Source organism: Amphibalanus amphitrite, unplaced genomic scaffold, assembly GCF_019059575.1.
Source record: "Amphibalanus amphitrite isolate SeventyFive unplaced genomic scaffold, NRLGWU_Aamphi_draft 001017F_arrow, whole genome shotgun sequence".
Lineage (NCBI taxonomy): Eukaryota > Metazoa > Arthropoda > Thecostraca > Balanomorpha > Balanidae > Amphibalanus > Amphibalanus amphitrite.
This window is the reverse complement of record NW_024882511.1, coordinates 23,485-48,919: the sequence shown is the minus strand read 5'-3', so window position 1 is coordinate 48,919 and position 25,435 is coordinate 23,485. Positions and strand designations below refer to the sequence as shown.

The window sequence follows — 25,435 nt, the reverse complement described above, 5'->3', positions numbered from 1 at the left end:
TCAGCACGGTTGACCGCTGACGCGACCAGCTCGATAGTGACCTCCAGTTCGTACTCGATGACGAGCTGACGGAAAACAGCCACGCGCCGTCGGATAAGCATTTCGGACTGCGCCTTGGTTCGCAGCCTTGCCTTACCCGACAGCGCGTCACTCAGCCAGCGGTGCACCGTCACCGAGTCTGTCCGGAGCGTCAGGCGACGGAAGCCCCATGCTACCGCCAGGTTGACACCGTTGAGAGCGGCATCCAGTTCTGAGATATTGATGTGCACGTCCCTCTCCGATTCGGCACGCAGCCAGGACGCGTCCTCGATGATGGCGCCCGTGTCAGGGTCAGTGAGCACGACACCGCGGGCGATGGAGCTGGCGTCGGTCCACACCACGACGCTCGTCCCTGTCACACACCACTGGCCGCGTGCCGGGTCACATGCTCGAAACCGCCGTGACACCTCATCCACCTCACGTTGTAGTTCCTCGCTGACGATCGGAGTGTCCCAGTCCGGGCTGAGGCGGTTGGCAGTCCGCTTCATCCATGCAGCGGCCGGCCGCAGCCAGCCTGCGACCGGCACATGAGATGTCAGCTGGCCGGCCCACGCGAAGACAGATCGCCGCGTTAGCACGGGTGGAGCCTGCGTTGGTGACTCCCCGTCCCTACTCCACTGGAGTGCCGGCCCGTCGCTCTCGGCGACACGAAGGCCCAGCATACGTGCACCGGTCGCGACCCGCTCCGGCGGCTTGCATGTGAGCCCGAATCGAGCGAAGTGCTCGGCAACCTCATCAGCCGAAACCACCGCTTCGTTGACCAGCAGATCATCGGCGTAAGGCAGCACTGCCTCTGCCAACCCGGGGCTCTGTGCGAGCACCTTCCTGACCACAGCCTTCATGATCAGAGGCGCGATACTGAGCCCAAAGCCGACCCTGGTCAGGCAGTACCGCCGCCCTTGCACGATGACTGTCTGGTACGGCCACAGGGCCGGGTCCACACGAAGCTGAAGAAAAGCTTTCTTCAGATCCAGGACAGCGACCCGGCGTCCGTGACGTCGCCACCTTCGCAGCTCTTCCACGCAGACGTCAGCGTCGGCTGTGTGACGTGTCAGGTGTTGATTGAGTTCCCGATAATCTAACACCGGCCGCACCTTGTCCTTCGCTGCCTGAGTAACCACCATCAACGGGATCAATCCCTGTGCGGGACCGTACATCGTCTCATCGTATTCGCGCAGCCAGCCCTCACTAATCCACAGCGCCAGCTCTGCATTGAATTTTTCACGCGCACAACTCGGCACACCGTACTGAGATATCGAGTTTCCAAGCGGGGGCGGAGCCACGCCACCGGCCCATTTCCAACGGACTGTCCACACATCATCGAACACAGCCGTGAAGTCAGTCTCGTCAATCCTTAGCTCCGGCTCCGTGTCGACCGCTCGACACACCTCCCGCTCCGGCGGGACCTCACGCTGCACCACAGCAGCCGTGTCGACCGCACGACACACCTCCCGCTCCGGCGGGGCCTCACGCTGCACCACAGTAGCCGTGTCGACCGCTCGACACACCTCCCGCTCCGGCGGGACCTCACGCTGCACCACAGCAGCCGTGTCAACCGCTCGACACACCTCCCGCTCCGGCGGGGCCTCACGCTGCACCACAGCAGCCGTGTCGACCGCTCGACACACCTCCCGCTCCGGCGGGGCCTCACGCTGCACCACAGCAGCCGTGTCGACGCTCGCAACTGGGTTGTCGCTCCCGAAGCGAACGGATCCTCCACTTACACTCACGCCCTGCAGGGCGTCAATGCCGGTCATGCCCAGCAACACGTCTACGCCCAGCAACCGGGCCGGTACGACGACCGCCCGCACACTCACTGTCGCCCCGCGCACTCCAAGGCTGACCACAGCCCGCCCACAGCACAGCACCGGGCTGTCGTTGACAGCGACCAAGCTGGCGTCACTCCGCTCCCAGCAGGACACCATGCCCTTCCACACCACTGTCTCGCTGCACCCTGTGTCGACGAGTGCTCGGCACTTGCGCCCATTTACATTGATGTCGATGATGGGGGCTCTTGGGTCACTGCGGCAGCTGGCGACGGCGGAGCCCGTGGCGCTGATGTAGCGCCGTCGCCGTGCCCGTTTGGGCAGAGCCGGGCGATGTGGCCTACCTGGTTACAGGTCCAACACCGCAGTGGTGGACGGCGACCCGTCCCTCTGGCTCCCCGCTGCTGCTGTACATATGATGGCGGCGGCTGGACGACAGCCACCGATGCATTCGCTCTCTCCCTGGCCGCCATCGCCAACGTTGACCTAGCGACGGCGACGGCTCGCTCCAAGGAGAGAGTTTCATCTCCAGCACTGTTACGTACTGTTAGCCGCACCTCCGGCGGCAGACCTTGCAGGAAGTGCGTCGTCATCACTTCGTTGGACACTGAACCTATGAGGGATATCAGCCGCTTGACTGATCCCAGGTAGGCATCCACAGACTCGCCCGGTTGTAGACGTCGGTGATACAGCTCATACATAGCCGCGTCGGGTCCCAATGCAAATGCACGATGCAGTTTTTGGCGGACGATTGCAGCATCCCGCTGCTCGGTGGAGGAGAGGGTGGCCCACACCTCGTACGCCTGGTCCCTCAGGCGTGTGGGTATGACAGCGGCCAGTGACACACGACGCAGGGCACACAGCTGTGTCGCCTGCTCCAGCCATCTGACGACGTCACCGCTGCCGTCGAACTCCGGTATTGCCCGCAGATCGAATGCAGGCGCAGGAAACTCTGGTTCCATGGTATTGGTACCAGCTACCGGTGCACCACTGCCCTCTTCTACGTCAGACATAATCACAACACTTAGTCGAGAAGGCCGAAATAGCTTGTCGTACTGACTTAAAAGTCACCGTCCAGCACAAGAAGAAGATCTATTCTGCTCTCCTCTACACCTTCCAGCCAACTAAACTCACAATCCCCCTCCCGGCACATCCACAGCTCGCAGACACACATCTCACATCATCACCAACCAATCGCGCTGTCATACGTCATATATCTCACATCATAACCAGCCAATCATGCTCCCATACGTCATTCCCGGCCCAGCTACTTGCAGGGTGTAACTCGGCCCTGCCGGCATCAGATGCCGGCGGCTATGACCAACGCTGGGTCACCGGTTCACAGCTCGACGCTGAAGCTGACTCACACTTATACGGCTCACATTCATCCTTGCGTCACGCTACATCCACTGCAGGAACAGACTCCGCACCTGCCGTCACAAACACAATGTCATCCACTGCAGGAACAGACTCCGCACCTGCCGACGCACATACAATGTCATCCACTGCAGGAACAGACTCCGCACCTGTCGTCACAAACACAATGTCATCCACTGCAGGAACAGACTGCCGTCACAAACACAATGTCATCTACTGCAGGAACAGACTCCTGCTGACACAAACACAATGTTATCCACGGCAGAAACAAGCACCTGCCGAAGTGCCGACACAATCACAATGCCATCTACTGAAGGAACAGACACCTGTCGACACAAACATATTGTCATCCACTGCAGGAACAGACTCCTGCTGACACTAGCAGGATGTCATCCAGTGCAGGAACAGACTACTGTCGACAGAAAAACAATGTCATCCAGTGCAGGAACAGACACAGGTCGACAAAGCACACCGTCATCAACTGCAAGTACGTACTCTGCACCTACCCACACGACGCGCAAAATGTCAATCAGGGGCTCACTCACGGACTGAGTGCTCCCTCTGGGGAGAGGGGTGTGTGTTCCCTCTGGGGAGAAGGGAGTGTGCTCCCTCTGGGGAGAGTGGAGTGTGTTCCCTCTGGAGAGAAGGGAGTGTGCTCTCTCTGGAGAGAGGGGAGTGTGTTCCCTCTGGGGAGAGCTCCCTCAAGGGCAGTGTGCTCAGTGCTCACCCAGGGCGCCATCTCGTGCGTCTCGCCGCACCGGTGGTGGTAGTTGAGGATCAGCACGGTGCTCACCACCGACGACGCCACCATGAACATGATGCAGTTGAAGTAGGTGCCTGACAGCGCACGGCCGGGGTCAGCGGGGCTCAGCAGGGGTCACAGACAGGGTCACACGTCACCACCAGACCGGTCTGAATCGGTACTCCCACCGGACGACCTCAGCATGGGCAATGAGAATGATAGGGAAATGGCGGTCAACAGCTCAGCTGCAAAAGCTATGCCTTCCTTCAGAGCTTGGTTCGACGCAACCCAATAGAATATAAATATCTATCAAATCGGATGAAACAAAAGGTATGTTTTAAAAGCCCCCTAAATGATTCATATTATATGGCATCTTGGATTCGTGGCGCCAGTTTAGGATTGTCGCGCCTTAATTGGGCAGAAAAAGACATTTTTGATGCTCGTGACAAGAGAGTGGACAACTGCGGCACATGTGGCCGGCACTTTGGCTCGCATTGTCAGGGCCGTGGTCGTCCGGTTAAACCAGCCACTGCCACTGACCCCCACAGAGGAGCGCCGGGGCGTCACTGGCCGGCCGCGGAGTACCGATTCCGACCCGGCACCTCAGGCAGTCACCCGGTGGAACAGCCATCGGGCCACAAACCGACACAAACGACACCAATGGTCGACAGGCCAGCGATTATGGCCAGCCCTTAATTTAGACGTGTCAAACAACCTATCTATCATAACATGTCAGCTTAGATACAGCCGAATGAATGCTGATTTCGAAACTTATTTAGATTTTTTTAAGTGTTGTCTTTCTATTTCAATGCAAAGTACAAACAAAACCAATTTTTCAGCCATGATTTTCTAAGGTTATCAACATGTTAAGCAAGCAGTTAAAGTGAATCAGCCGCTGAGCCGTCAAAGAAAATATGCATGCATCAAACCAGTGCATTGCACAGCTCATGCAGCATTCGATGATCGTTTAGATTGCTTTTTATTTAAGATGCGAGAAATGTATAAACGAAGTCTGCAAATCGACAGTATCTACATTTAAATGCAAGGCACTCGTGTCTTACTTTCAAATTAAGGATTCAGAAACGCGGCACACATTTCTCACATTTCGAAGTGTTGAAGACATTTATTTATCTAGCGTTGAAGCCAACTATACGTTCTGGTAATGTGAACATCCATTAGTATCTGTTCAGAGCAGCCATTAGAGACATGCTGCGCCGGACCAGTCGTGCACTTCGTTGACACATCTCTCGAGTCTCGTTTGAGTTCAGAGCTGTTTAATGCGTGCATATTTGGTATGTTTATTTCGCTCAGGGTGGAGTCGACACACGGATTACTTTAGTAAGGAACAGAGCTAATTGAAAAACACACAATCCTTAATACCGGTAACAAACAAAGACACATTGATACACGGTAAATTAGATGCACCAGCAAATTAACATGGATTGTAATGAAAATATTGACCCCAGATGCCCGACAGATAAGTGGCCACCATCTCCCAAATGAGCCGCGCCGCTGGTCGACTGAAAAGCCCTGGCCGTGACCTCTGTCGGAGCAGAGGGACCACAGAGCGCGGTGGACCGTTTAGCCCGTATCAGATACTGCTTGGAGCCCTGACACTGGCGCAGCCTGACACCAGACCTGGGGGCGGCTCAGTCGGGAGACGGTGGTAAAAAATCGCCCACAGTCCCACAACCACCCACAGTGACTGCTGGGAGCCGTAGAGGGGAGGCCAGAGTTGATACCGAGACAGGGGGCGGGGGTGAGAGCCAGTTTAATCGTTCGGTTAGAGAGCGTTCAGCGGCCGGCGGGACCTCCAGCTAGATCAGATGCAGTGCCTGGCGGCGGAGAGTGGAATGCGAGCGGGTGCAATGCACAAAACACGGAGCATGCCGGGCGCTATACAGACGCTCTGCGCGGGCACCAGGTCAGTGTGCGGCAGTCGTTTAGGCAGTCAGTTTGTGGCAGTCGTTTAGCGGCGTGCGGCGGGTATCCGTCACCGTTTACGTCCGCCATGGACCGGTTTAATGGTGATTTACGCTGTGCTCAAGGGATGCGGTGGTTTATGGCGGGCCATTGAATACTATGCAGGGCCCGGGGATACTGGGTGACTGGGCCTACCAGAGTCATACATCTAGGAAGATAGGCGCCTGCATTTAACATATGTGCCTTCATAAAAGGGTTGCGCCAAAGTCAGATCCGGTTCACAAATGAGACGGATGACAGGAAACGGTGCCCACCATTGACGTAGGACAACTAACATCCAGGATGATAACACATCACGCTTTTATTTGTCATAACTGCCTTTTTTACTCATCACCATATCCATCCAATGCCGAATGCTGTTCTTGATGCGAGCTACTGACTGGAGTGTGTAAGGTCCGAGGTGATAAAAACAACTACAGTCCTGAGGGAAAATGCGGGTCCGACAGCTATAACCTAATGGAGTGCAACTAGCTATGGCATGAGACCGCTCCATACGATATGGCTGCTGTGTAGTGGACTGTACGATAGTGCTGCTGTACGATATAGTGGACTGGACGTTGTGTCGGTGACGGCTGATGTGGCCCCGCTCTGGCCGGGGCAGTGCGACTCTCGGCGGTAACTGTCCGCCGTCTGGTCCGAACCACGAGACGTCACATTTTCATCGAAATTGGAAACCAACCGGACAGGGCAGTGGTGTCTCTTCTTGTTTGACAAATTCCAGCCGGTCCCCGTTGTGGGTCATAAACTCATCCGCACCTAACGACGAAATAAGTCGCGAGACGCTCCTCCAATATCTGCGGACAGTTTTGCAGTCCCGCTGGGTCGAGTTCAGAAGCCTCAACTCAGCTGGGTCGGCTCAGCCTGCCGGTATTCCTGGGACCCGCTCGGCAGACTACTCGTGGCGCCCCCCCCCCCCCCCCTCCCCCGTCCCTGCTCCGGGGCTAGTGGTGTCAATTTCAGAAAACGTATGTCCAAAGTCCGTCCAATGTCCAATGCTTACGTCGATTGTCCGTCCAAAAATGTCCAAGCCAGCCATTTGTCCAAAGATGTCCGACACCTACGCAATAGTTTACACTCAACACTGCTATTTAATTTGCTTTCCATGTACCATTACAAGCTCAAAAGTGTTAATCATATCGAAAGCTGAGCCTAATAGCCAATCAATTTAAACACGACTACTTTTTAAAAATGTTGAGGTGTAGCAAGCGATTGTCCAAAGTTGTCCAAAGCCTGCAGCCATTGTCCAACTGAATTCCAAATTGGACATTGAACAAAATCGGAATTCCGAATATTCAAATTCCGATTGACACCACTACCCGGGGCGCCCGGCGCCGGACTGCGGAGGTCGGCAGCCTCTCGGCGCGGTGTCGCGGTGCCTGACCGATGTGACCTGACCGGGGCGCGGCCCGTCCGCCGCCACTGGCCGACTCCAGATGAACGGCCGGAAGCCATCTGTTATCGGCCAGCCGGCGCCTGAGCACCATTCCGCCCTGTCATTCCGCCCAGCCGGCTGAGGCAGAGACGCCCGGCCCATTCCGGCCTTTGAGCCCCAGCGAGGTGCCGGAACAGAAGGGGGACGGACGGGACAGTGCAGTTCGCCACATTGCGCCGCGGTAGTCTCCTATTCCTAGCCACCTCCACTCGACAGACGTGAAACAACCGCAAGGAGCGCAAGAAAAAAAAAACTAAATTTGTGTAAAAGAAAGCAGAGGATGAATCACAAACGAATTTGGAGGCCTTGTTAGTTGACATTGCAAAATATCAGTGATTAGTTGAGGCCGCAGTGGTTGAATCATAGCGCTTTTCAGTGCAAAATGTGGCCTACATGATTGATTACTGAACTGCGATTCAGCCGCTAGCAGCCGCCACTCCGTGGCCCAGATTTATGTGTCTGTCTTTTAATTGTTATTGAGATTTGTTAGCCTCTTTTCATCATCTACTGTCACAACTATATCGGCCAAAAACCGGATGTGATGCAATTATATTGAAGCAAGTCTCGCAACAGCCGTTGAGATGAATTGATGGTGGGTGGGGATAGAATTCGGTGACTGCCATAACCCGATGTATATTTTTAATTGTATAATTCATGTGGTTTTTTAAAGAAGTTATGCTAAGAAGCCCAAACAACGTGTTACCTGTCTGTAATTTTCTTGGCTTTCCCGAGAAGACAGGAAAGCGCGAGCAAAATGCACTGTATTCGCTTCGCTGAGACGAAGAGTTTACATTACAAGTTTGTGTTTTTGTAATGTCTTTTCCTTTCCCTACCCTACATCACCTCCGTAACAAACAAAGAGCGGCCCATTCCTGTGAGCACATTAACGCCATCGATGAGGTGAGGTGAGAGTGGCGCTACCAGCGAGGTGCCGCTAGCTGCTACCGAAAGAGGGTCGAGAAGGGAGAGAAGGAGACTGGAGAGGCAGCACAGCCCGGGTGGCTGGTCAGATTATCGGCGCTCGATTAGGTGGCGGTGGCCCGGCTACGTTCGGGTGGTGGCCGCCGGAGCAAGAGAACAGAGCATGCCAATCTCGACTATAGAACGCGGCGATCCCCGGCGAGGTCTCGGTGCCGGTCGCGGTGGCGGCATTCGGCGGCCTGCGGCTCGACAGCGGCGCCACAGCTGCTCTAAGCGGCCGGCTGGGCGGGCTCGGCCTATACGAGGCTGCCGTAACGGCCGCAGAGTCTCGCAGCTGACAGCAGTTACAGCTGACAGCGGTCACAGCTGACAGCAGTCACAGCTGATAGCGGTCAGAGCTGACAGCAGTCGCAGCTGACAGCAGTCGCAGCTGACAGCAGTCACAGCTGACAGCAGTCACAGCAGTCGCAGCTGACAGCTGACAGCAGTCACAGCTGACAGTGGTCACAGCTGACAGCAGTAGCAGCAGCTGACAGCAGCTGACAGCTGACAGCGGCGGCAGGCGCGGGCACGGTGCGGCGGCGGACCGCGGCGGGGCGGCGGCGGAAAGTGACGGAGCTGGTGGACAGTCAAACAGCAGGACTGCTGTCTGGCTAAAGGACAGGTTACATGGCTCGGGCTCCCTCACAAACGGCAGACGGCAGGGTAACAGCTGATTCCGTCCAGAGTGGAAATGTTACCTTCCCAACATAATATTCTAACCTTACTTCTTTTAATAAAATAAAAATAATTTATGAGCACAGACATTTTAATTTTAATTTAGTATTAAGCTGTGGTGAGACAGTTGCCAAAATCCTTTGAATGGACGTGTTTCTTATATCAGAAGCTGCGATAAGCGGGGACTGTACTGTTGTGGAGGTGGTGATTTCTATGGCCCAATTGGTAAGGTCTGCGTTGGAAGTAGACGGTACCTATGAGGTGAGCGCTGGCGCCGTCCTGACTCGTCACATTCACCAACTTTATGCCCTGATACAGTGAGGGCAGGGGGCGATAGACGTCTGTCTATTGACCGACTGTCAGCACTCAGCACCCGGTCCACCTCGGGATGGCCCTGATTTCCAGTATCCTCGTCATCCTAGCAATATTTTGCAACTGACCTTTCAGGAACAGATTTATAGTCCCACTCAACCACTTTGTTATGTGATAAGGCTGTAAGTTCTCAGACTCGAAAATAAAACAATTTATTGGACATAGAAGTCTTCGCCATAAAACTTCAGAAGGTTCCATGCTGTAATTAAACTGTAACTAACTATTATGCCAGGTTTAAACTTTGCATGGAGATAGCAAATGTTTGCCTCTATCTAGAAAGATTTCACATACTGCAGGTGCATAATTACGGGTGACTGTCCCTGGGACTCATCGGATTGCCATGGTGCCCAACGTTTTCTAACCACATTGTATCCTGACTTTTGTGTCTCGAAACGACTACAAACTTCTAACGGCGTCGCCGCTAAAGTCACCCGGACAAACTGTTCTCCCACGTCTTTGCACTCTCCTCCCGGGACCACTGTATTGTCCTCCCGGGATAGTGTACTGTCCTCTCGGGACAGTGTATTGTCCTTCCGGGGCAGTGTACTGTCCTCTCGGGGCCACTGTATTGTCATTACGGGACAGTTCACTGTTCTCCCGGGACTGTCCTCCCGGGACAGTGTTCTATCCTTCCGGGACAGTGTACTGTTCTCCCGGGATTTCAGACTCTCACTGTTCTCGCAGCCCTCTGGACTCTACACTGTTCTACTAAGAATCTGTAGACTGCACTTCCCAGTTCCCACCAAGTACTCTGCACTACACGCCTAGAATCTCGATTGTCTCAGGACCCTGCCCGCACGACACTCTGCCCTCCCGGGTGCTCTGCCCTCCCGGTGCTCTGCCCTCCCGGGTGCTCTGCCCTCCCGGCTCTCTTCCCTCCTGGGTGCTCTGCCCTCCCGGCTCTCTGCTCTGCCCGAGCGGTGCTCTGACCAGGCGCTCTCAGCCAGGCTGCCGTTCCCGGTTGGCAGGCACTGTGACGGCTGGCCCGCGACCCCGGCGACAAGGTGTGAGCCTGCACTGCACCCCCCCCCCCCCGGCCACGTCTGGGGGCGCCGGCCGCTCCCCCACATCAGGGCGCCCTCCCCGTGCGGCGCTAGAGGAGCCAACTCCCATACCGCGATGGAAACTCTGATGAGACTGGCATCGGTTTGTCTGCCGGTGGCCGCCGTTTGGAGTTAGTCCGAGCGTGCAGACAGGGATTGTGACGTGCCCCGGTCGTCCCCGCGCCGCCGCCGCTCCCGCCGCCGCCCGGCCGCAGGCCAACAGGCGCGACATGCACGACGCCTCACTGGCTGACCTATGAGCGGGACCGCGTCCGACGTCTCCGGCAAAGCGTCGCTTATCATCAGAGAGAACACGGTCAGCGATAGGAGGATAGTGACGCCTGCAACACAGGGACCGGTCGGGCGGGCGCAGGGACCGATCAGCCGCTCTGCTCGCTGTTCCGCACTCGGCGGCTAACGACCACACTGAAGCGGCCGGCCGGCGGTCACCACACGGGCCGGCCAACAACCATGCGACCTCGGATACTGGAGCGCTAGGGTGGGCTGCGAGAACAGACAGACACAGACAGATAGACAGACAGACAGACAGACGGACGGACGGACGGACGGACGGACGGACGGACGGACGGCAGTCAGCGCCGGTGGTGCAGAGGCTGCGCGCCGCCGTCCGTTCTGTACATACAGAGTACACAGAGGGCGGCCGGCGGAGGGTGGCGGAGGGAGAGCGAGGGTCGACTGGACTACTCGGCGGCACGGCGCCGGCCGTCCCCTGCAGGAGCGTGCTCTGTGGCTGGGGGGGGGGGCTCTCACCACAGCGCGTGCCTCTATCTGCCGCAGGCACTGCATCTGGTGCCGGCCGGCAGACCGGGCGGCGCCCACTCCCAGAGGATTCGGGAGCCCGGGCCGGCACAGAGAGACCCTGGGGCGGGGGATTTCGGCAGGGCCCCGGGTGCCCGCTCCCCTGCCGCCCCTCCCTGTTTACCTATGAGTGGTACTGCGTCCGAGGTAGTTGGCATACTGTCGCTCACCATGTTTAGAAAGACAGTGAGTGATAGCAAAATTGTGACACCTAAAACGGGAAGGAAGACGGCGGGCTTTAGTTAACAGTGCTGCGAATACACGCCCGGGCCGCAGTGCGCTGAGACACGGCTGGTATGGCACAGGTGCTGGTGCTTTCGGAAATGAATGGTCACAAGGTATGGAGCATACATACATGATACGGCTGCGGTACCCAATGCCCGAGGACATTCAGAATCAGGACTAGGCTGAGAAGAAGGCTCGTCAGTGTTGCATGCTTTAAAAAAAAGAAACAAACAGAAAACACGGCATGCAGAGTTGTTTCGCTGTCTATAAAACAGTAGTTGTACAGGCATTATTGGACTTGACGTCAGCGCTGGCGCCGGTTACGAGAACACACGGGCTCTAGTTGTGATTTACGCGGCCGCAGTCACAACATCGAGGCGGGCAATTTAGACTGGGCGGCCACCCCCCGGGCGTCCCAGAGCAGCGGGCCGGCGGCGAGCGTTACCTAGCAGCGGCACCGCCTCTGAGGTCTCTGGCATATTGGCAGCCACTTGGTTGAGGAAAACGGTCAGGGAGAGAAGCACTGTGACGCCTGGTGACAGAACACACGGTTAACGGGCCGGCCGTGACCTGACCCCGGAGCCGTCTCCGCCGCCGGGGTCACAGCAGGGTCAGGGGTCTCTGAACTGAGGGGCACACACGGCGGCTGGCCAACACCAAACGACACTGGCAGGAGATCACCATTGGAAACGAGAACAAGGAGGAAACAAAGTGCACGGAAAGGGACGAACAAAAGACAACTGAATAGAAAATAACCATTCGATAACTAATAAAACGTCGAGATAGACAGATAGATAGACAAACAGATATATGGATAGATAGATAGATAGATGGATAGATAGATAGATAGATAGATAGATAGATAGATAGATAGATAGATAGATAGATAGATAGATAGATAGATAGATAGATAGATAGATAGATAGATAGATAGATAGATAGATAGACAGACAGATAGATAAACTGATGGAATGCTTGTCACTTGTCAATGAGAATGATAAAATTTGGGCACCTATAATACAATCACAACGGTCCATTCCATATGTAAGACAATAGGGATGCGAACGTCCTAAAATGGCCGTTTTTTTCATCATAGACCAATATGGCAGAAAACACAGAAGGATCACAAGCTTATGGCAAAAATAAGTTTATCCACATGGGACATTTTCAGGTATGGGGGGGGGGGGCACATTGCACAAATGCAGCAGTCTGCAGATCCATCATCCGCCCTGCACGGGGGTAATGGGAAGAGACTGAGCACCACACACTCGGGTTCGCTGATGGACAGAAAAAGGAAAGCGCAGTAAAATCAAAAAGGGTATCTTGCTGCCAAGGGCACGTATCAAAAAAGGAAAAAGAAAAGAAAATTAAATTCGAACAAAACTTATAGAAATTAAAAAGCTGCAAACACATGCTGGGACTGAAAAGGCGTATGGCGGGCCTGTTTACGGGGATAGCATGTATGAGTACTGAGTAGTACACAGTTAACAGCATACAGGTGTGTTTAACTATGCATTCATTTACGTACAGTTTTGTTTAACCATGTATTCATTTACGTCTTTCTTCGGAATGAAATGTCTTTGAGAAAGCACGGAAAGTCGATCGGAGTCGAAACCGGTCTGGCCTGATTTGACCGACTAGTTAAAAGATAATCCGGTGTGAAAAGTCTCCACAATGTCTTTTTGCGGAGAACAATCTGGATAACTAATGTGAAGGGCATCGACATACGACAGTAAGCCTGAAACATACATACATAGATTAAACTGGCACATCAACGGAGCAGATGACAGTATTTGGCGTATACGACATATAGCGGCAGGGTGGCGACAGCCAGAGAGAGAGAGAGAGAGAGAGAGAGAGAGAGAGAGAGAGAGAGAGAGAGAGAGAGAGAGAGAGAGAGAGAGAGAGAGAGGGAGGGAGAGAGAGAGAGGGAGAGAGAGGGAGAGAGAGAGAGAGAGAGAGAGAGAGAGAGAGAGAGAGAGAGAGAGAGAGAGAGAGAGAGAGAGAGAGAGAGAGAGAGAGAGAGAGAGAGAGAGAGAGAGAGAGAGAGAGAGAGAGAGAGAGAGAGAGAGAAGAGGAACGTAGCGGGATCGAGATAGGGCTGAGGGCACGGCGAGTCGATGTTTCAGTAGGCCTGCAGAGGCGGTGATAGAACCACAGAAACACACAACCCAGGGGCACTGTGAGAACCAAAGAGCGACACCACGCAGAGGCAGATGAGAACCACAGAAACCAGGGACAGAGAAAGAACCGCAGAGTCATACATCCAGGAGGAGAGTAATAACTAATGAGCCGTATTAACCCTGGACAGTGAGAGCCACACAATCATGATGCTCGGGCACAACGCAAGGACCACAGGACTTCATTACCTGAGGTAGAGTGAGAACTATATGTAGGACCACACCAGCCAGGATTAGGATGAAATTCACGGAAACCAGGAAAAAAAACTATGGAATCACACAACCCAGGGGTAGAGTGTGGCACAAGACAGCAGTGCGTGAGGATCAGAAGGCCAGACAGAGTGGCGGGGGTCACAGACAGTCAGAGAGGCGGGGGTCACAGACAGTGAGAGAGGCGGGGGTCACAGACAGACAGAGAGGCGGGGTCACAGACAGTCAGAGTGGAGTGGGTCACAGATAGTCAGAGAGGCGGGGGTCACAGACAGAGACGCACGGGTCACAGATAGTCGAAGAGTTTTGGACACAGCTGTACCACGGTCTGCCTACCTAGACTAAGTTTCTCGCCCGACGCCGGTGGCAGGGTAAAGACGAGCAGCACCATGCCCGATATGAGGATGCCGGGAAGGACCAGGTTATGCACGTAGTAGAAGGTGCGCCGCTGCAGCTTCACCGTGTACGTGATGCTGCTGTACGGCTCGGAACAACAGGCGTACAGGATCTGGTGGCGCACGCCGGGCAGCCCTGCCGAACAGGTGTACACGTGACGTCATTGGCGATCAGCCGACAGACCCGAGGTGAGCCCGAGCTGAGCCCGAGCCGAGCCCGAGCTGAGCCCGAGCTGAGCCCGAGCTGAGCCCGAGCCGAGACCGAGTCGGGCCCGAGCCGAGCGCAGCCCGAGCTGAGCCCGAGCCGAGACCGAGCGCAGCCCGAGCCCGAGCTGAGCCCGAGCAGAGCGCAACCCAAGCCCGATCCGAACCCGAGCTGAACCCGAGCTGAACCCGAGCTGAGCCCAACCCGAGCCCGAATCAAGCCCGAGCCCGAGCCCGAGCTGAACCCGAAAAGAGCCCAGTCCGAGCCTGAGCTGAGCCCGAGCTGAGTCCAATCCGAGCCCGAGTCAAGCCCGAGCTGAGCCCGAGCTGAGCTGAGGTGAGCTGAGGTGAGGTGCCGCGCCTGGGGTTGCTCGGGGCTGGCCGCCACACAGAGGGGACGGGGAGCAGCGGCGCTACACGGGTTCTACGGCAGGGATTGGGGGAAGCCGTGCAAATTCAAGCGGCGTCAGCGGCCAGACCCATGATTTTGCCCTTTAGGATAGGCATGGCTGAAATTAGTGAGAAGCAAAATTATTCAAAAGCAGTTCTTCATGAACTGAATTTACTTCTGAATCGTAGACTATCTACTTCAATGAACTCAGGGAAGTGAAGCCTGCGACAGTAGCTCCATAAGATAGTTGTTGGGGCACGGCACCTCACCTCCAATGTACGGAGAACAAAAGACGGGTCACGCTAACAGACGACTGTGGAGGCGGCGGCGCGCGGCGCGCCCGTTTACCTAGGCTGAGTTTCTCGCCGCTGTCGGGCGGCAGCGTGAAGCCCAGCACGGCCATGGAGGCGATCAGCACGCACGGTACTATCAGGTTGGAGAAATAGTACAGCGTGCGCCGCCGGATCAGTATCTGGTACGTTATATCAATGTACGGTTGTGGACAACAGGCATACGTGAGCTCGTTTCGAATCCCCGGTACACCTAAAACACAGAGGAGAGAGAAAGCAGGTAGAACACAAAACATGGAGGCACAAAACACCCAGTTAAACAATATTTTAGACACATTTCCAAGTAAGTATGAAGTGGCTTGGAATGATGCTCTTTTAGACACTTTAAGCCATCTTACAAATCTGTGCCCACGCCTTGCTGGGGAGGAGACCGAACTCTCTTTGTTTACTTTTCAGAGAAAGTTGTTAAAATCTGGCACCCAGGCGCCCAATCGTTTCCTCAATTTAACACACACATAATACCGTTTTCGACATGAGCTCCCAATGTCAACATATTTTACTGTGGGAAAACTGACATCAGGCCTTGTAAACGCCAAAAGAGGTATGTTTTTGTCGCTTTGCGTCTATTCATTCAGGAAATGAGGTGCTTTCGTTTGTTCAGAAAATGAGGTTTTATTTGTAAACATTGAAATTTTGAAGAAATGGACATTTGGTGACCTCAAGTTGTCTAATTTCACGTATTTCAGATTACGTTAGGATTCATTTTTGACAGTGTTTGGACTGCCACCTGTTGTTTTTACTCCACAGCCCAGGAGCCGAGTCATACCCTGCCCAATCATTCCGCAGCAAGGCGTGGGAGGACCTTGCTGCCCAGCCCAGCGAGGCGCCGGCTAAGAAAGCCCAGTGACAAACTCACCGATCTATCCACGCCACTTGTGTACAGCAAGTCGTGCTCTTATCGTTCAGCCTCCCATAGCCCTCGGTGGTCCTTCACGGTTAGTTACATGCACTTTAAATGAAACTATGTACATGCAGTATTTATTGCACCACTTTATTCATTATTCTGCTTAGATTTGTATTTTCTTCTTATTTATGTGTTTGAAGAGGATTTTCTATTTATGTGCTACAATTGCTTGACTGTGACATAAAAAATTGAATATTTATTACCATACCATAGATCTCTGAACACTTTTACAGATTTCTATAACCAGGCATGCTAATGTGAATCTCAGCTGCTATTGTTCTGATGTTTGACCTCTCGGCCAAATTGGGAAGCTTTGCTTCAAGTCAAATCTTTGTCCATTGCATTTTCGATTACTAAAGTCACTGGCCATAGGTCGTAAGTTAACTGCTGCATGGTCAAAAATATTGAAAATTTGCAACGCTCTCAGTGTCCATAAATATCTCACAAAAGGACGACACTTTCATTAAGCTTCCAGCCGTTACATCTTTATCTCAAGATATTTTTTGTAATAGAAAACTGAGCTGCCGTCCATTGGCCTTATCCACAATTATACATAAATGGGAAAATATGGAACCTCCTTATTTAGCGCCGGTCGTAACCGAAAACAATCTCGAGCTCGTATTTTTCGTGATTCGACACCCTTCTCGCGATGCTCAATGCTTAATTTTGCATATGCTTAATTTTGCATGGCGCCATATATGTACATATGAGTATGACGCCACTAAGGTCGTTGGAATCATTGGAGGCTTTCTTTTATAAAGAACTCTTAAATCTTAATTGAACTGAGGCAGCGAATTGCAAAAGACACCAAAGGACTCGAATCGAATGATAGGTATGGAGCATGGTCTCCGTCCACCAGCTTACTGACCTCATCGGTTTTGACCTGACCTGACCCAGGGCTGATATTCAAGTTAACCTTCCCAACAAATGGTATGTCAATCGACGCGGAAGTAGTTACATACATGACCAGCGCAATAGCGCTAAAATAATTGTTCCGTGACCAGCTTAAGCGACACTATTTCTCAGTAAATCGGACCATCACTTTTACGCTTTTGACATGACCTCAGAGGTCACCGGTAGACCTGTGACCTTAAAGTGGCAATATTTGCTGTCCTGTATCGATCAGTATGATCCTTTTTGTACAGATCTCGCTAACTCAATAGCGAGACGGAGGGGAGGGGCAGGAAACCGATAGGCCCGGCATGAGTGTCAACAACCTATCGCCATCAAAATGCAATTTCATGCATGGGGTTAATGCGAAAATACTCTCTTGTTATGGTCTAAGGATAAAGTACATTAACGCCGGCTAGGGAAGCGTATCTTTGCTAAAAAAAAAAAACTGTAAACCTTCCTTTATGTATCTATGGTGTGAACTGAATTTTTGACGCCGATTTTAATGTAATCAGCAAATGTATGCATTCTGCCATAGGCGACCGCATTCATGTGAACTACCATCAACTACTTCATACTATGTGTGCTCTAACTAGTCGTCTATGGTGATGCATATAGACTATAGAGGTCTGTGATTCTGTATTATAATGCATTTCCTACCGTGCTAGGTTAGGTTCCTGCTAAAAGGCTCTGCATTCTACATATGTAAGCTTCATCCATTTAGGTTTAAAGCTGATGCGTTTTGTTTGGTTTATTTGATTTTGTGGGTTAAAGTCATATACCTGCATTCACCAAAAAAAATATTTTTTATACACTACAAACATACACATAAAAGAAGAGAGCTTGTGACCGTATAAGAGCACGACTTGTGTACGAACATGTAGACAAGCAGCAGCGCACATTATTCAGCGACATTATTTAATTTTTAATTTATGTGCAACGAAAGGCGAGTAGAGCGCTGCGGCAGCTGAGCAGAGATGTCAATCAGAAACCAAATGTTTGACAGACCGATACTTAAACAATATTGTTTTTGTATTCGTTTCTCCAAGTCTTTAATTTTGCTATAACTTTACCTATCAATGGATACATTAGTTTTTCCCTCGTAGTGGGAATATTTCGTAACTCAAATGTTAATATTCAGTTCTTTTTCATTTTCCCTGTACATTATTTAACTTTTTGTATCTACCATATTTTTAGCTGGTATCGGTTCGGATTTGGTTTGAAATTGGCATCTCTATATAGAACGGAGCGACCCAATCCTCAGTTATTCAATTCAGTCGTCCTAATAGCCGGGGCCACCGTCGGCAGTGTGCCGATAGTGGACACACAGCCGACAGTGTGCCGACAGTGGACACACAGCCGACAGTGTGCCGACAGTGGACACACAGCCGACAGTGTGCCGACAGTGTGAAACACAGTCGACAGTAAGCCGACAGTGCGAAACACAGCCGACAGTGTGCCGACAGTGGACACACAGCCGACAGTGTGTCACTGATGACACACAGCTGACAGTGTGCCGACAGTGGACATACAGCTGACAGTGTGCCGCTGGTGACACACAGCCGACAGTGTGCCGACAGTGTGACACTGGTGACACACAGCCAACAGTGTGCCACCGCTGACAGTGAACACACAGCCGACAGTGTGCCGACAGTGTGACACACAGCCGACAGTGTGCCGACAGTGTGACACACAGCCGACAGTGTGCCCCTGATGACACACAGCCGACAGTGGACACACAGCCGACAGTGTGCCCCTGATGACACACAGCCGGCAGTGGACACACAGCCGACAGTGTGCCGCTGGTGACACACAGCCGATAGTGGACACACAGCCGACAGTAGTCGTGTTTACATAGGGTTCCCTTAATCTTCCCCTATTTCTCCCCTATTTTCAGATCGAATTTTAGGCATCATAGCGCTCGCGTGTAACCTTGCTATGGACGCTATTGTTGTTAGAAGCATACTAAGCATCGTTTATGCTGTAAACAATATAAATTGGGCTTATTTAATACTCGAAATTCAACAATTCATATTTTGAAGTAATTTTATCCTGCCCTTCAATTCCCTCTTTAAGCGACAAATAGGGGAGGATTTGGTAGCGTAGCGCCTTTCCAAAAGCTGCTACGCTACCATATCCAGTGGTTCTCAAACTATCACATCACAAAAGCGGCGTGCTGATTGGCCGGCAGTTCCGAATCGTCCGAATGGTGGTCCCCGACTCGACAAGCGCACGTGCGCTGACTGAGGATTTTTAAGTGGCATTAACGCATAAACGGCAGAAAGTCAAGGCGGAAATTCGACAGGTGCGGTGTTCTGATATTGCCGTGGATGTGATTATACCTACTTGAATAATAGCTTAGCCCTTTTAAGTATGTTAAATGCCAGATAGTTTTCTGATTTTTCTTGCTTTGAGCTTTCATGTGCTATCACTTTTACCTCAGTGTCTGGTCTGGAAGCTATTTGGGAGAGCCCTAAAGGTAAGTAACAATTGCAAACTGCTTCTAGAATGACTTAGTTGCGCCATATTTGTAGTGAAGCGAGGTAAAGGAGACAGAGGATTCCTTTATAAGGGACATTTAAGAGACAAATAGGGGAAGATTAAGGGAACCCTATGTAAACACGGTTAGTGTGCCCCTGATGACACACAGCCGGCAGTGGACACACAGCCGACAGTGTGCCGCTGGTGACACACAGCCGACAGTGGACACACAGCCGACAGTGTGCCCCTGATGACACACAGTCGACACTGTGCCGCTGCTGACACACAGCCGACAGTGTGCCACTGCTGACCGGCCCGGACCGTCCCCGCGTGCCGGCGCTCGGCCCGGGGTGGCCAGCCCGGGCGGCGCGGCGGAACACATACCCAGCAGCGTCCACTCGCCGTTCGGTAGAAAACTGCTGGCGTCGCCCTCCTCAGACGGCAGGATCAGATCCAGCTGAAACACGTGACAGCCGAAACGGAGACGATGGTCAGAGGCTGAGACAACACGTCGAAACAATTGCTGGTCAGAGGCTGGGAAACACATAGCAATCACAACGGAGGCGCTGCTTAGAGCCTACTGTGAATGCTGAAGTTAGTTCACACCTCCGTAAGTGGGAGGTAACGATGCAATAGATGCTGCTAGAGGGCACATTACCTGCATATGGACCATGTAATAACATTTACATAAGCCAGCATGAAGCGAAGGGGAGCGCTGGGCCTCGTACCTGCCATCCGTCGTAAGTCCAGGAGCCGAACTTGAGGTTGCACTCCTGGTCGTCGAACGGGAACCAGGTGATGTCGATCTTGCAGGTGGACTTGAAGATGCCCGGCGGCACGTACAGACAGCTGCCGTTGTTTTTCACCACCACGTTTGTGTGGTACGTGCCGTCAAACTTCTCGTCGGCGCTGCAACACAGAGTGCGGTGTCGGCTGGGACCAGGACGAGCAAACTACTCGTACTGGCGTGGGAGGGTTCGGTGCACGTGTGCGGGGTTTGTTGTGCGTTTGTATGTGAGGTGTTTGCTAGGCGTGCTCAAAGTCACTCAGAGTCACTCAGAGCTCGGGAGAGTCGGCACTACGGTGCAGAGAGCGGGGAGCGGTCCGGTGCAGAGCGGGGAGCGATCCGGCACAGAGCGGGGAGGGGTCGGTACAGAGCGGGGAGGGGTCCGATGCAGAGCGGGGAGGGGTCGGTACAGAGCGGGGAGGGGTCGGTACAGAGCGGGGAGGGGTCCGGTACAGAGCGGGGAGGGGTCCGGTGCAGAGCGGGGAGGGGTCGGTACAGAGCGGGGAGGGGTCCGATGCAGAGCGGGGAGGGGTCGGTACAGAGCGGGGAGGGGTTCGGTGCAGAGCGGGGAGCGGTACGGCCCGGAGCGGGAGGGGCGGAACGGTGCCCTCAGATATCTGCCCAGCCAATAACTGACTCTTAACAGCTACGCGGAACGACAGCGAACGGCCCAAAGTGCAAATGAAATGGCCACCACACCTCTCGGTTTAATGGTCTCCGCTGACACGGCTCCGATGCGATTCGAACCGAGACCAGTGCAGGGCCTCGTCTAAGGAATTTTCACTGGGGGGGCAGAGACTGAAGGAGCCAAACCTAGGGTACCCCCAAATCCTGTTTTCTCACCGGATTTAGGCCACTTGTTTTTCGTCACAGCCCTGAGAACATGATTTTTTTAACAAAAGAAAACAAAACAAAAATCAAAATAGGCGATCTGCGCCATACGGTAACCCTCGCCCGTATGCATAGCAGAAGGGTGCGGGGGGGGGGGGGGGAGGGTCGAACGGACTCCTCTCGGTTTTTCGCAAATAAGTCGCGCAAAAAGCGACCGATCGCGACACAACTTTCAGTACCCTCGCGTTTATCAATTTCACACCAACTCTGAAACTTTCATGACCCTGACCCAAATGACCTTTGACCTGTGAGTTACTTTTCGAGACCAGGTTTATCCGGAATCGCAATTCGGCCTACGTCGGCTCGCATTAGCCGAGCGTTTGCAGTCTTTTCGTGGTTTCAAGCGTTTAAACATGGAATATGATGTTGCTCCCATGCATTAGGGTGGGTGTCAAGGTCTCCGAAAGGTCAGGTCAGGTCATTGACCTTTGATGACCTCGGTTCACTTTTTCGAGTTTAACACGCTTTTAGACTAGTTTTTGGAGCTGATTTCGAATTTAGCAGCCATTTGAACAATTACGTAGAAGTTTTGGTGCCTTCGCAACATGTTACGAAGCTGTCAGAGGTGTTTGCCACCTACTACGAATAACCGGCAAAATCCTTACTGGTTGATCTGACCTGATCTGACCCGACCTGGCCTTAATGCATGGAGACATTATCTATTATCATAACTAACATGGTATCCGTGATCAGCACCCCGAAAAAACCATAACAGCCACCCTTTACGACGTTCTAACAGGTCCCGATTTCCCCGACTTTTAGGTCATTGACCTGACCTGGAAGGTCAGTTGATGACTAAGGATCTTGAAATTGGGTATCATCGTTTTCCTCTCGTCACGGGCAACACGGTCGTTTGTTCCGCGAAGTTCTAGCTCGATCAGGGGCGAAACAGCAAGGGGGTCCAACGCCCCCCCCCCCCCCTTATACGTTCGCGACTGGAAAAACGCCAATACCGGCGAGGGTTAACATTAGTGTGCTACCCCTTCACATTGACCCACCAGACAGTGATAAACATAGGTACTATCCGTGTTGGGCGTTTCATTGAGTTTGTATGTTTGTGGGGGGGGGGGAGGGGAGGCAAACACGAGCTGGGTTGCTGGCCAGCTGACATTTTATGATTTACTACTCGGCGCTCTCTGGGCCCTGTTTCACGGCACGCCCCTTCACTTCGCTTCAGCGCGCTTCACTGAAGCGGTGAGGTAGTAAACGGAACCTCCGTCCTCCGATGCTAAGGTATGACCTCATCACAAAACAACAGCGTGTTGTATTATATTGCTTGCAGTATTGCTTCGCATTGAGATATGTCGCGGAATACAAACATAAAATGTAACAGCCATATTTCTGATTTCAATGCGAAACAATACCTACTGCAAGCAATATAATACAGCGTGCTGGCGTTTAGTGATGACGTCTTACCTTAGCATCGGAAGTTCCGTTTAACTCGCCGCTTCAGTGAAGCGCGCTGAAGCGGAGTGAACGGCGTGCCGTGAAACAGGGCACAGCTCTGAAAATCACAAAACCCTATCTTTTCCCGTAGCCATGAACACTGAACAGTTATTGAACAAAACATTTAATGTTTCTCGTTAAATCCATGTAAGATTCCTAACAAAAACGTATTGCGGAGAAGGTAATTTTGTGAGAAGTTAACGTTTTGACTGGGGGGGCAAATGTTGGCCACTGGGGGGGCAATCCGCTCCACTGGGGAGGCAATTGCCCCCCCAGTTAACATGTTAGACGAGGCCCTGGACCAGTGGCCGCAGTGCTCGTTCTGGCGAATATTGTGGCACAGGCTAATTCAAAACTTGTGTATAGGTGAACGCCAATTTCAAGAACAATGGGAAACAGATACCAAACCGATACTACCGAAGAATACTGAAAACTGCTAAAGATCAAACCACTTTATTTTAAACATTACGCTCCAGATCTGCCATTTAAGTCAAGGTACTTTACCACTCCGTTCTTTGATCATTTTTTCTGTGATGAGACGGGCGATATTTTACAATATAATGGCCATTCGAACTGTGTTATCAGCAGAGCGGTGTCGAGTGTCGACTTTCCAACAGCGACCTGCAGTATGCTGCGCAATTCGCATGGACCTTCGTCGTGCATCGCACAATGCACAAAACAAACTGTGCTCCGCCGTCCGGCGGTATCGGAATACCCGCGCCGGAGGCCCCATAGCCGAGGGCGTCCCGAGCCGAGCTGCAGCCGACCGGCAGCCGTCATCGGCGACCGATCGGCGTCGGCTCACTGGGTCCGGGCGCTCCGTTTGCTCGGAACAAACAGCCGCTGGGCGAGATACAGTCAATGGTGGCTGGCCAGAGGCGCCGGCGGTGGCAGGCCAGCGGTAGCGGTGGCCCGCCGGGCGAGATACAGTCGATGGTGGCCGGTAGCGCTGGCGGCCGAGCAGGCGCGCCGTCGGCAGCCTCACTGCACCGGTAAGGAGCGCGGCCTGACTGCAGACCGACGCAGCCCGACTGGTGGTCAGGTCCCGGCCGCTGCGCTGGCTTCTTTGTCGACTCGACACAGGGACAGATTGTGCTGTGTCTTTTGTGCGACTTGGTGACGGCTGGGCGCCGGGCGAGGGGGACTCCATACCGGCCGGCGCTGAGCGAGAGGGGTGCGGGGGAACTCCATACAGACCAGCGCTGGGCTCATTAGTTTGTGTTTGCCACCGGTTGGTAGCACACTGCCTTTGCTTTGGTCCCGGGCGCGTAGCCACTATGAACAGACAGCACGGGGCCATGAGCAGTGAGGTACGAGCCCTGTCAGAAACGCGGCATTGAACGCTACGAAAGGGACACCCTCCCCTTCACAGTCCTTGAGTCTACTTTACAGTCCCCTTTCAAGTCCTTTACATGCCGGGGTGCTTCGAATTTCGCCTCGGTAGGTAGTGTTTTGCAGTACTTCGTTTCTGACAAGATTGTAAGCGGTAGAAGCAGCCTTAATTAACGGCGAAAGGTATTTGTATTTGTCCCTGCTGCCCACTGGATTGGCTTGAGGCCACATACACATTGCAGGGCGTAATGACAAATACCGACACATAGCGGAGGGGTGGGCTGTTAGCTAGCTGGCCAGCGGATGGTTGGACTGCTAGCTAACTGGCCAGCGGAGTGTTGGACTGCTAGCTAACGGGCCAGAAGGGGGTGGATTGATAACTAGCGGGTCAGCAGAAGGTGGACTGCTAACTATCGGACCAGCGAGCTGCTAACTAGCGGATCGGCCGCTGCACGGGGAGGTGAGTGGTGGCTGGAATCGATCCGTTTACTGAGCACACTGGTTTGGTTTCAGTGCCGTCTCTATCACTATTGCCACTGATGGTCGTTGTAAATGGCCGGAGGGGACGGACTGATGGACCAGAAAACCAGCGCAATACTTTGCCCCCAGGCCACCTACCGAGGGACGGGAGCTGGGGGTTTGACGCCCCTCTACTTCGACCCCCGAGGGCCACCTAAGGAGGCGCGGGAGAGGGTCATTCACGCCCCTCTCTTCAATTCAACCCCCCTCCCCCACCACCACCACCGCGCACCACCTACTAAGGAGCGAAGAAGCTGCTACATTACCACCCTTTCCTTTCTCGAGTAATTGGAATACGGCTGCCCAAAGGACAGTTGAGTTTATTCAATTGGCTAAAAATGGGAAGGGTCACAAAATGTACCCGTCTGTGGGTACTTACAATCGGGTGATGAAATATAACAAGACAGATCCAACAGTTACCGGTGCCTCAGCACTGGCAGCAGCCGCCAGGCACCGGTAGACTGTGCCGCCTGGCATAAGTGTTCAGCGGCACAGTCTATCCACGCAGTGTGACAGCGGCCCTGGTCGGCGATTAGAGTGACGCTGCGCGAGCCGGGCCTACACTGCCGGTGGCCCGGTTGGGTAGCAGATGGGTAGGTAATTCAATAGAGGCAAAGGCCGTATGGCTACTGGGTAGTGCTACGCCTATCATCTGCGGAGGTTCTGCGGGCGGCGGGCGGCGGGCGGCGGGCGGCGGGCGGCGGCGGACAGCGCCGAGATGAGGTTCTGCGGGCGGCGGACAGCGCCGGGCGACGCTGGGGCTCACCTGTTGTAGAGTAGCACATCGGGCTTCCAGATCCGGTGCGGGGGTATCCGCAGGTCCTGTACGTTCCCGAACTCGGACTTGTTCCACCTGAGGTTAACGTCATTCCACTCCTGAAGTAGCCGGACACCGAACGTCAGCTGATGTGGGCCGATCCAGCCGGGACCACCTGGCTCCCAGCTTACTGCATGACTGTCATATGCTGCCGATTGCCGCATTGCATTGGCAAACTATGACTGTTAGGCAATGACTTCA

The 25,435-nt window shown here is 53.4% G+C and overlaps 1 protein-coding gene across 1 annotated transcript in view; it reads right to left on the bottom strand.

Moving 5' to 3' along the window:
- Nucleotides 1-25,435, bottom strand: part of LOC122369223 (neuronal acetylcholine receptor subunit alpha-7-like) — a gene marked incomplete at its 5' end in the record, with an annotated part of 44,286 nt that overhangs the window by 5,133 nt on the left and 13,718 nt on the right. Inside the window, 6 exons of the mRNA XM_043343787.1 lie at nt 3,910-4,019; nt 11,336-11,422; nt 15,165-15,359; nt 19,827-19,899; nt 20,171-20,351; nt 25,184-25,293. Of these exons, the coding sequence (XP_043199722.1) occupies nt 3,910-4,019; nt 11,336-11,422; nt 15,165-15,359; nt 19,827-19,899; nt 20,171-20,351; nt 25,184-25,293 (756 nt within the window). The remainder of the gene's footprint in view (nt 1-3,909; nt 4,020-11,335; nt 11,423-15,164; nt 15,360-19,826; nt 19,900-20,170; nt 20,352-25,183; nt 25,294-25,435) is intronic.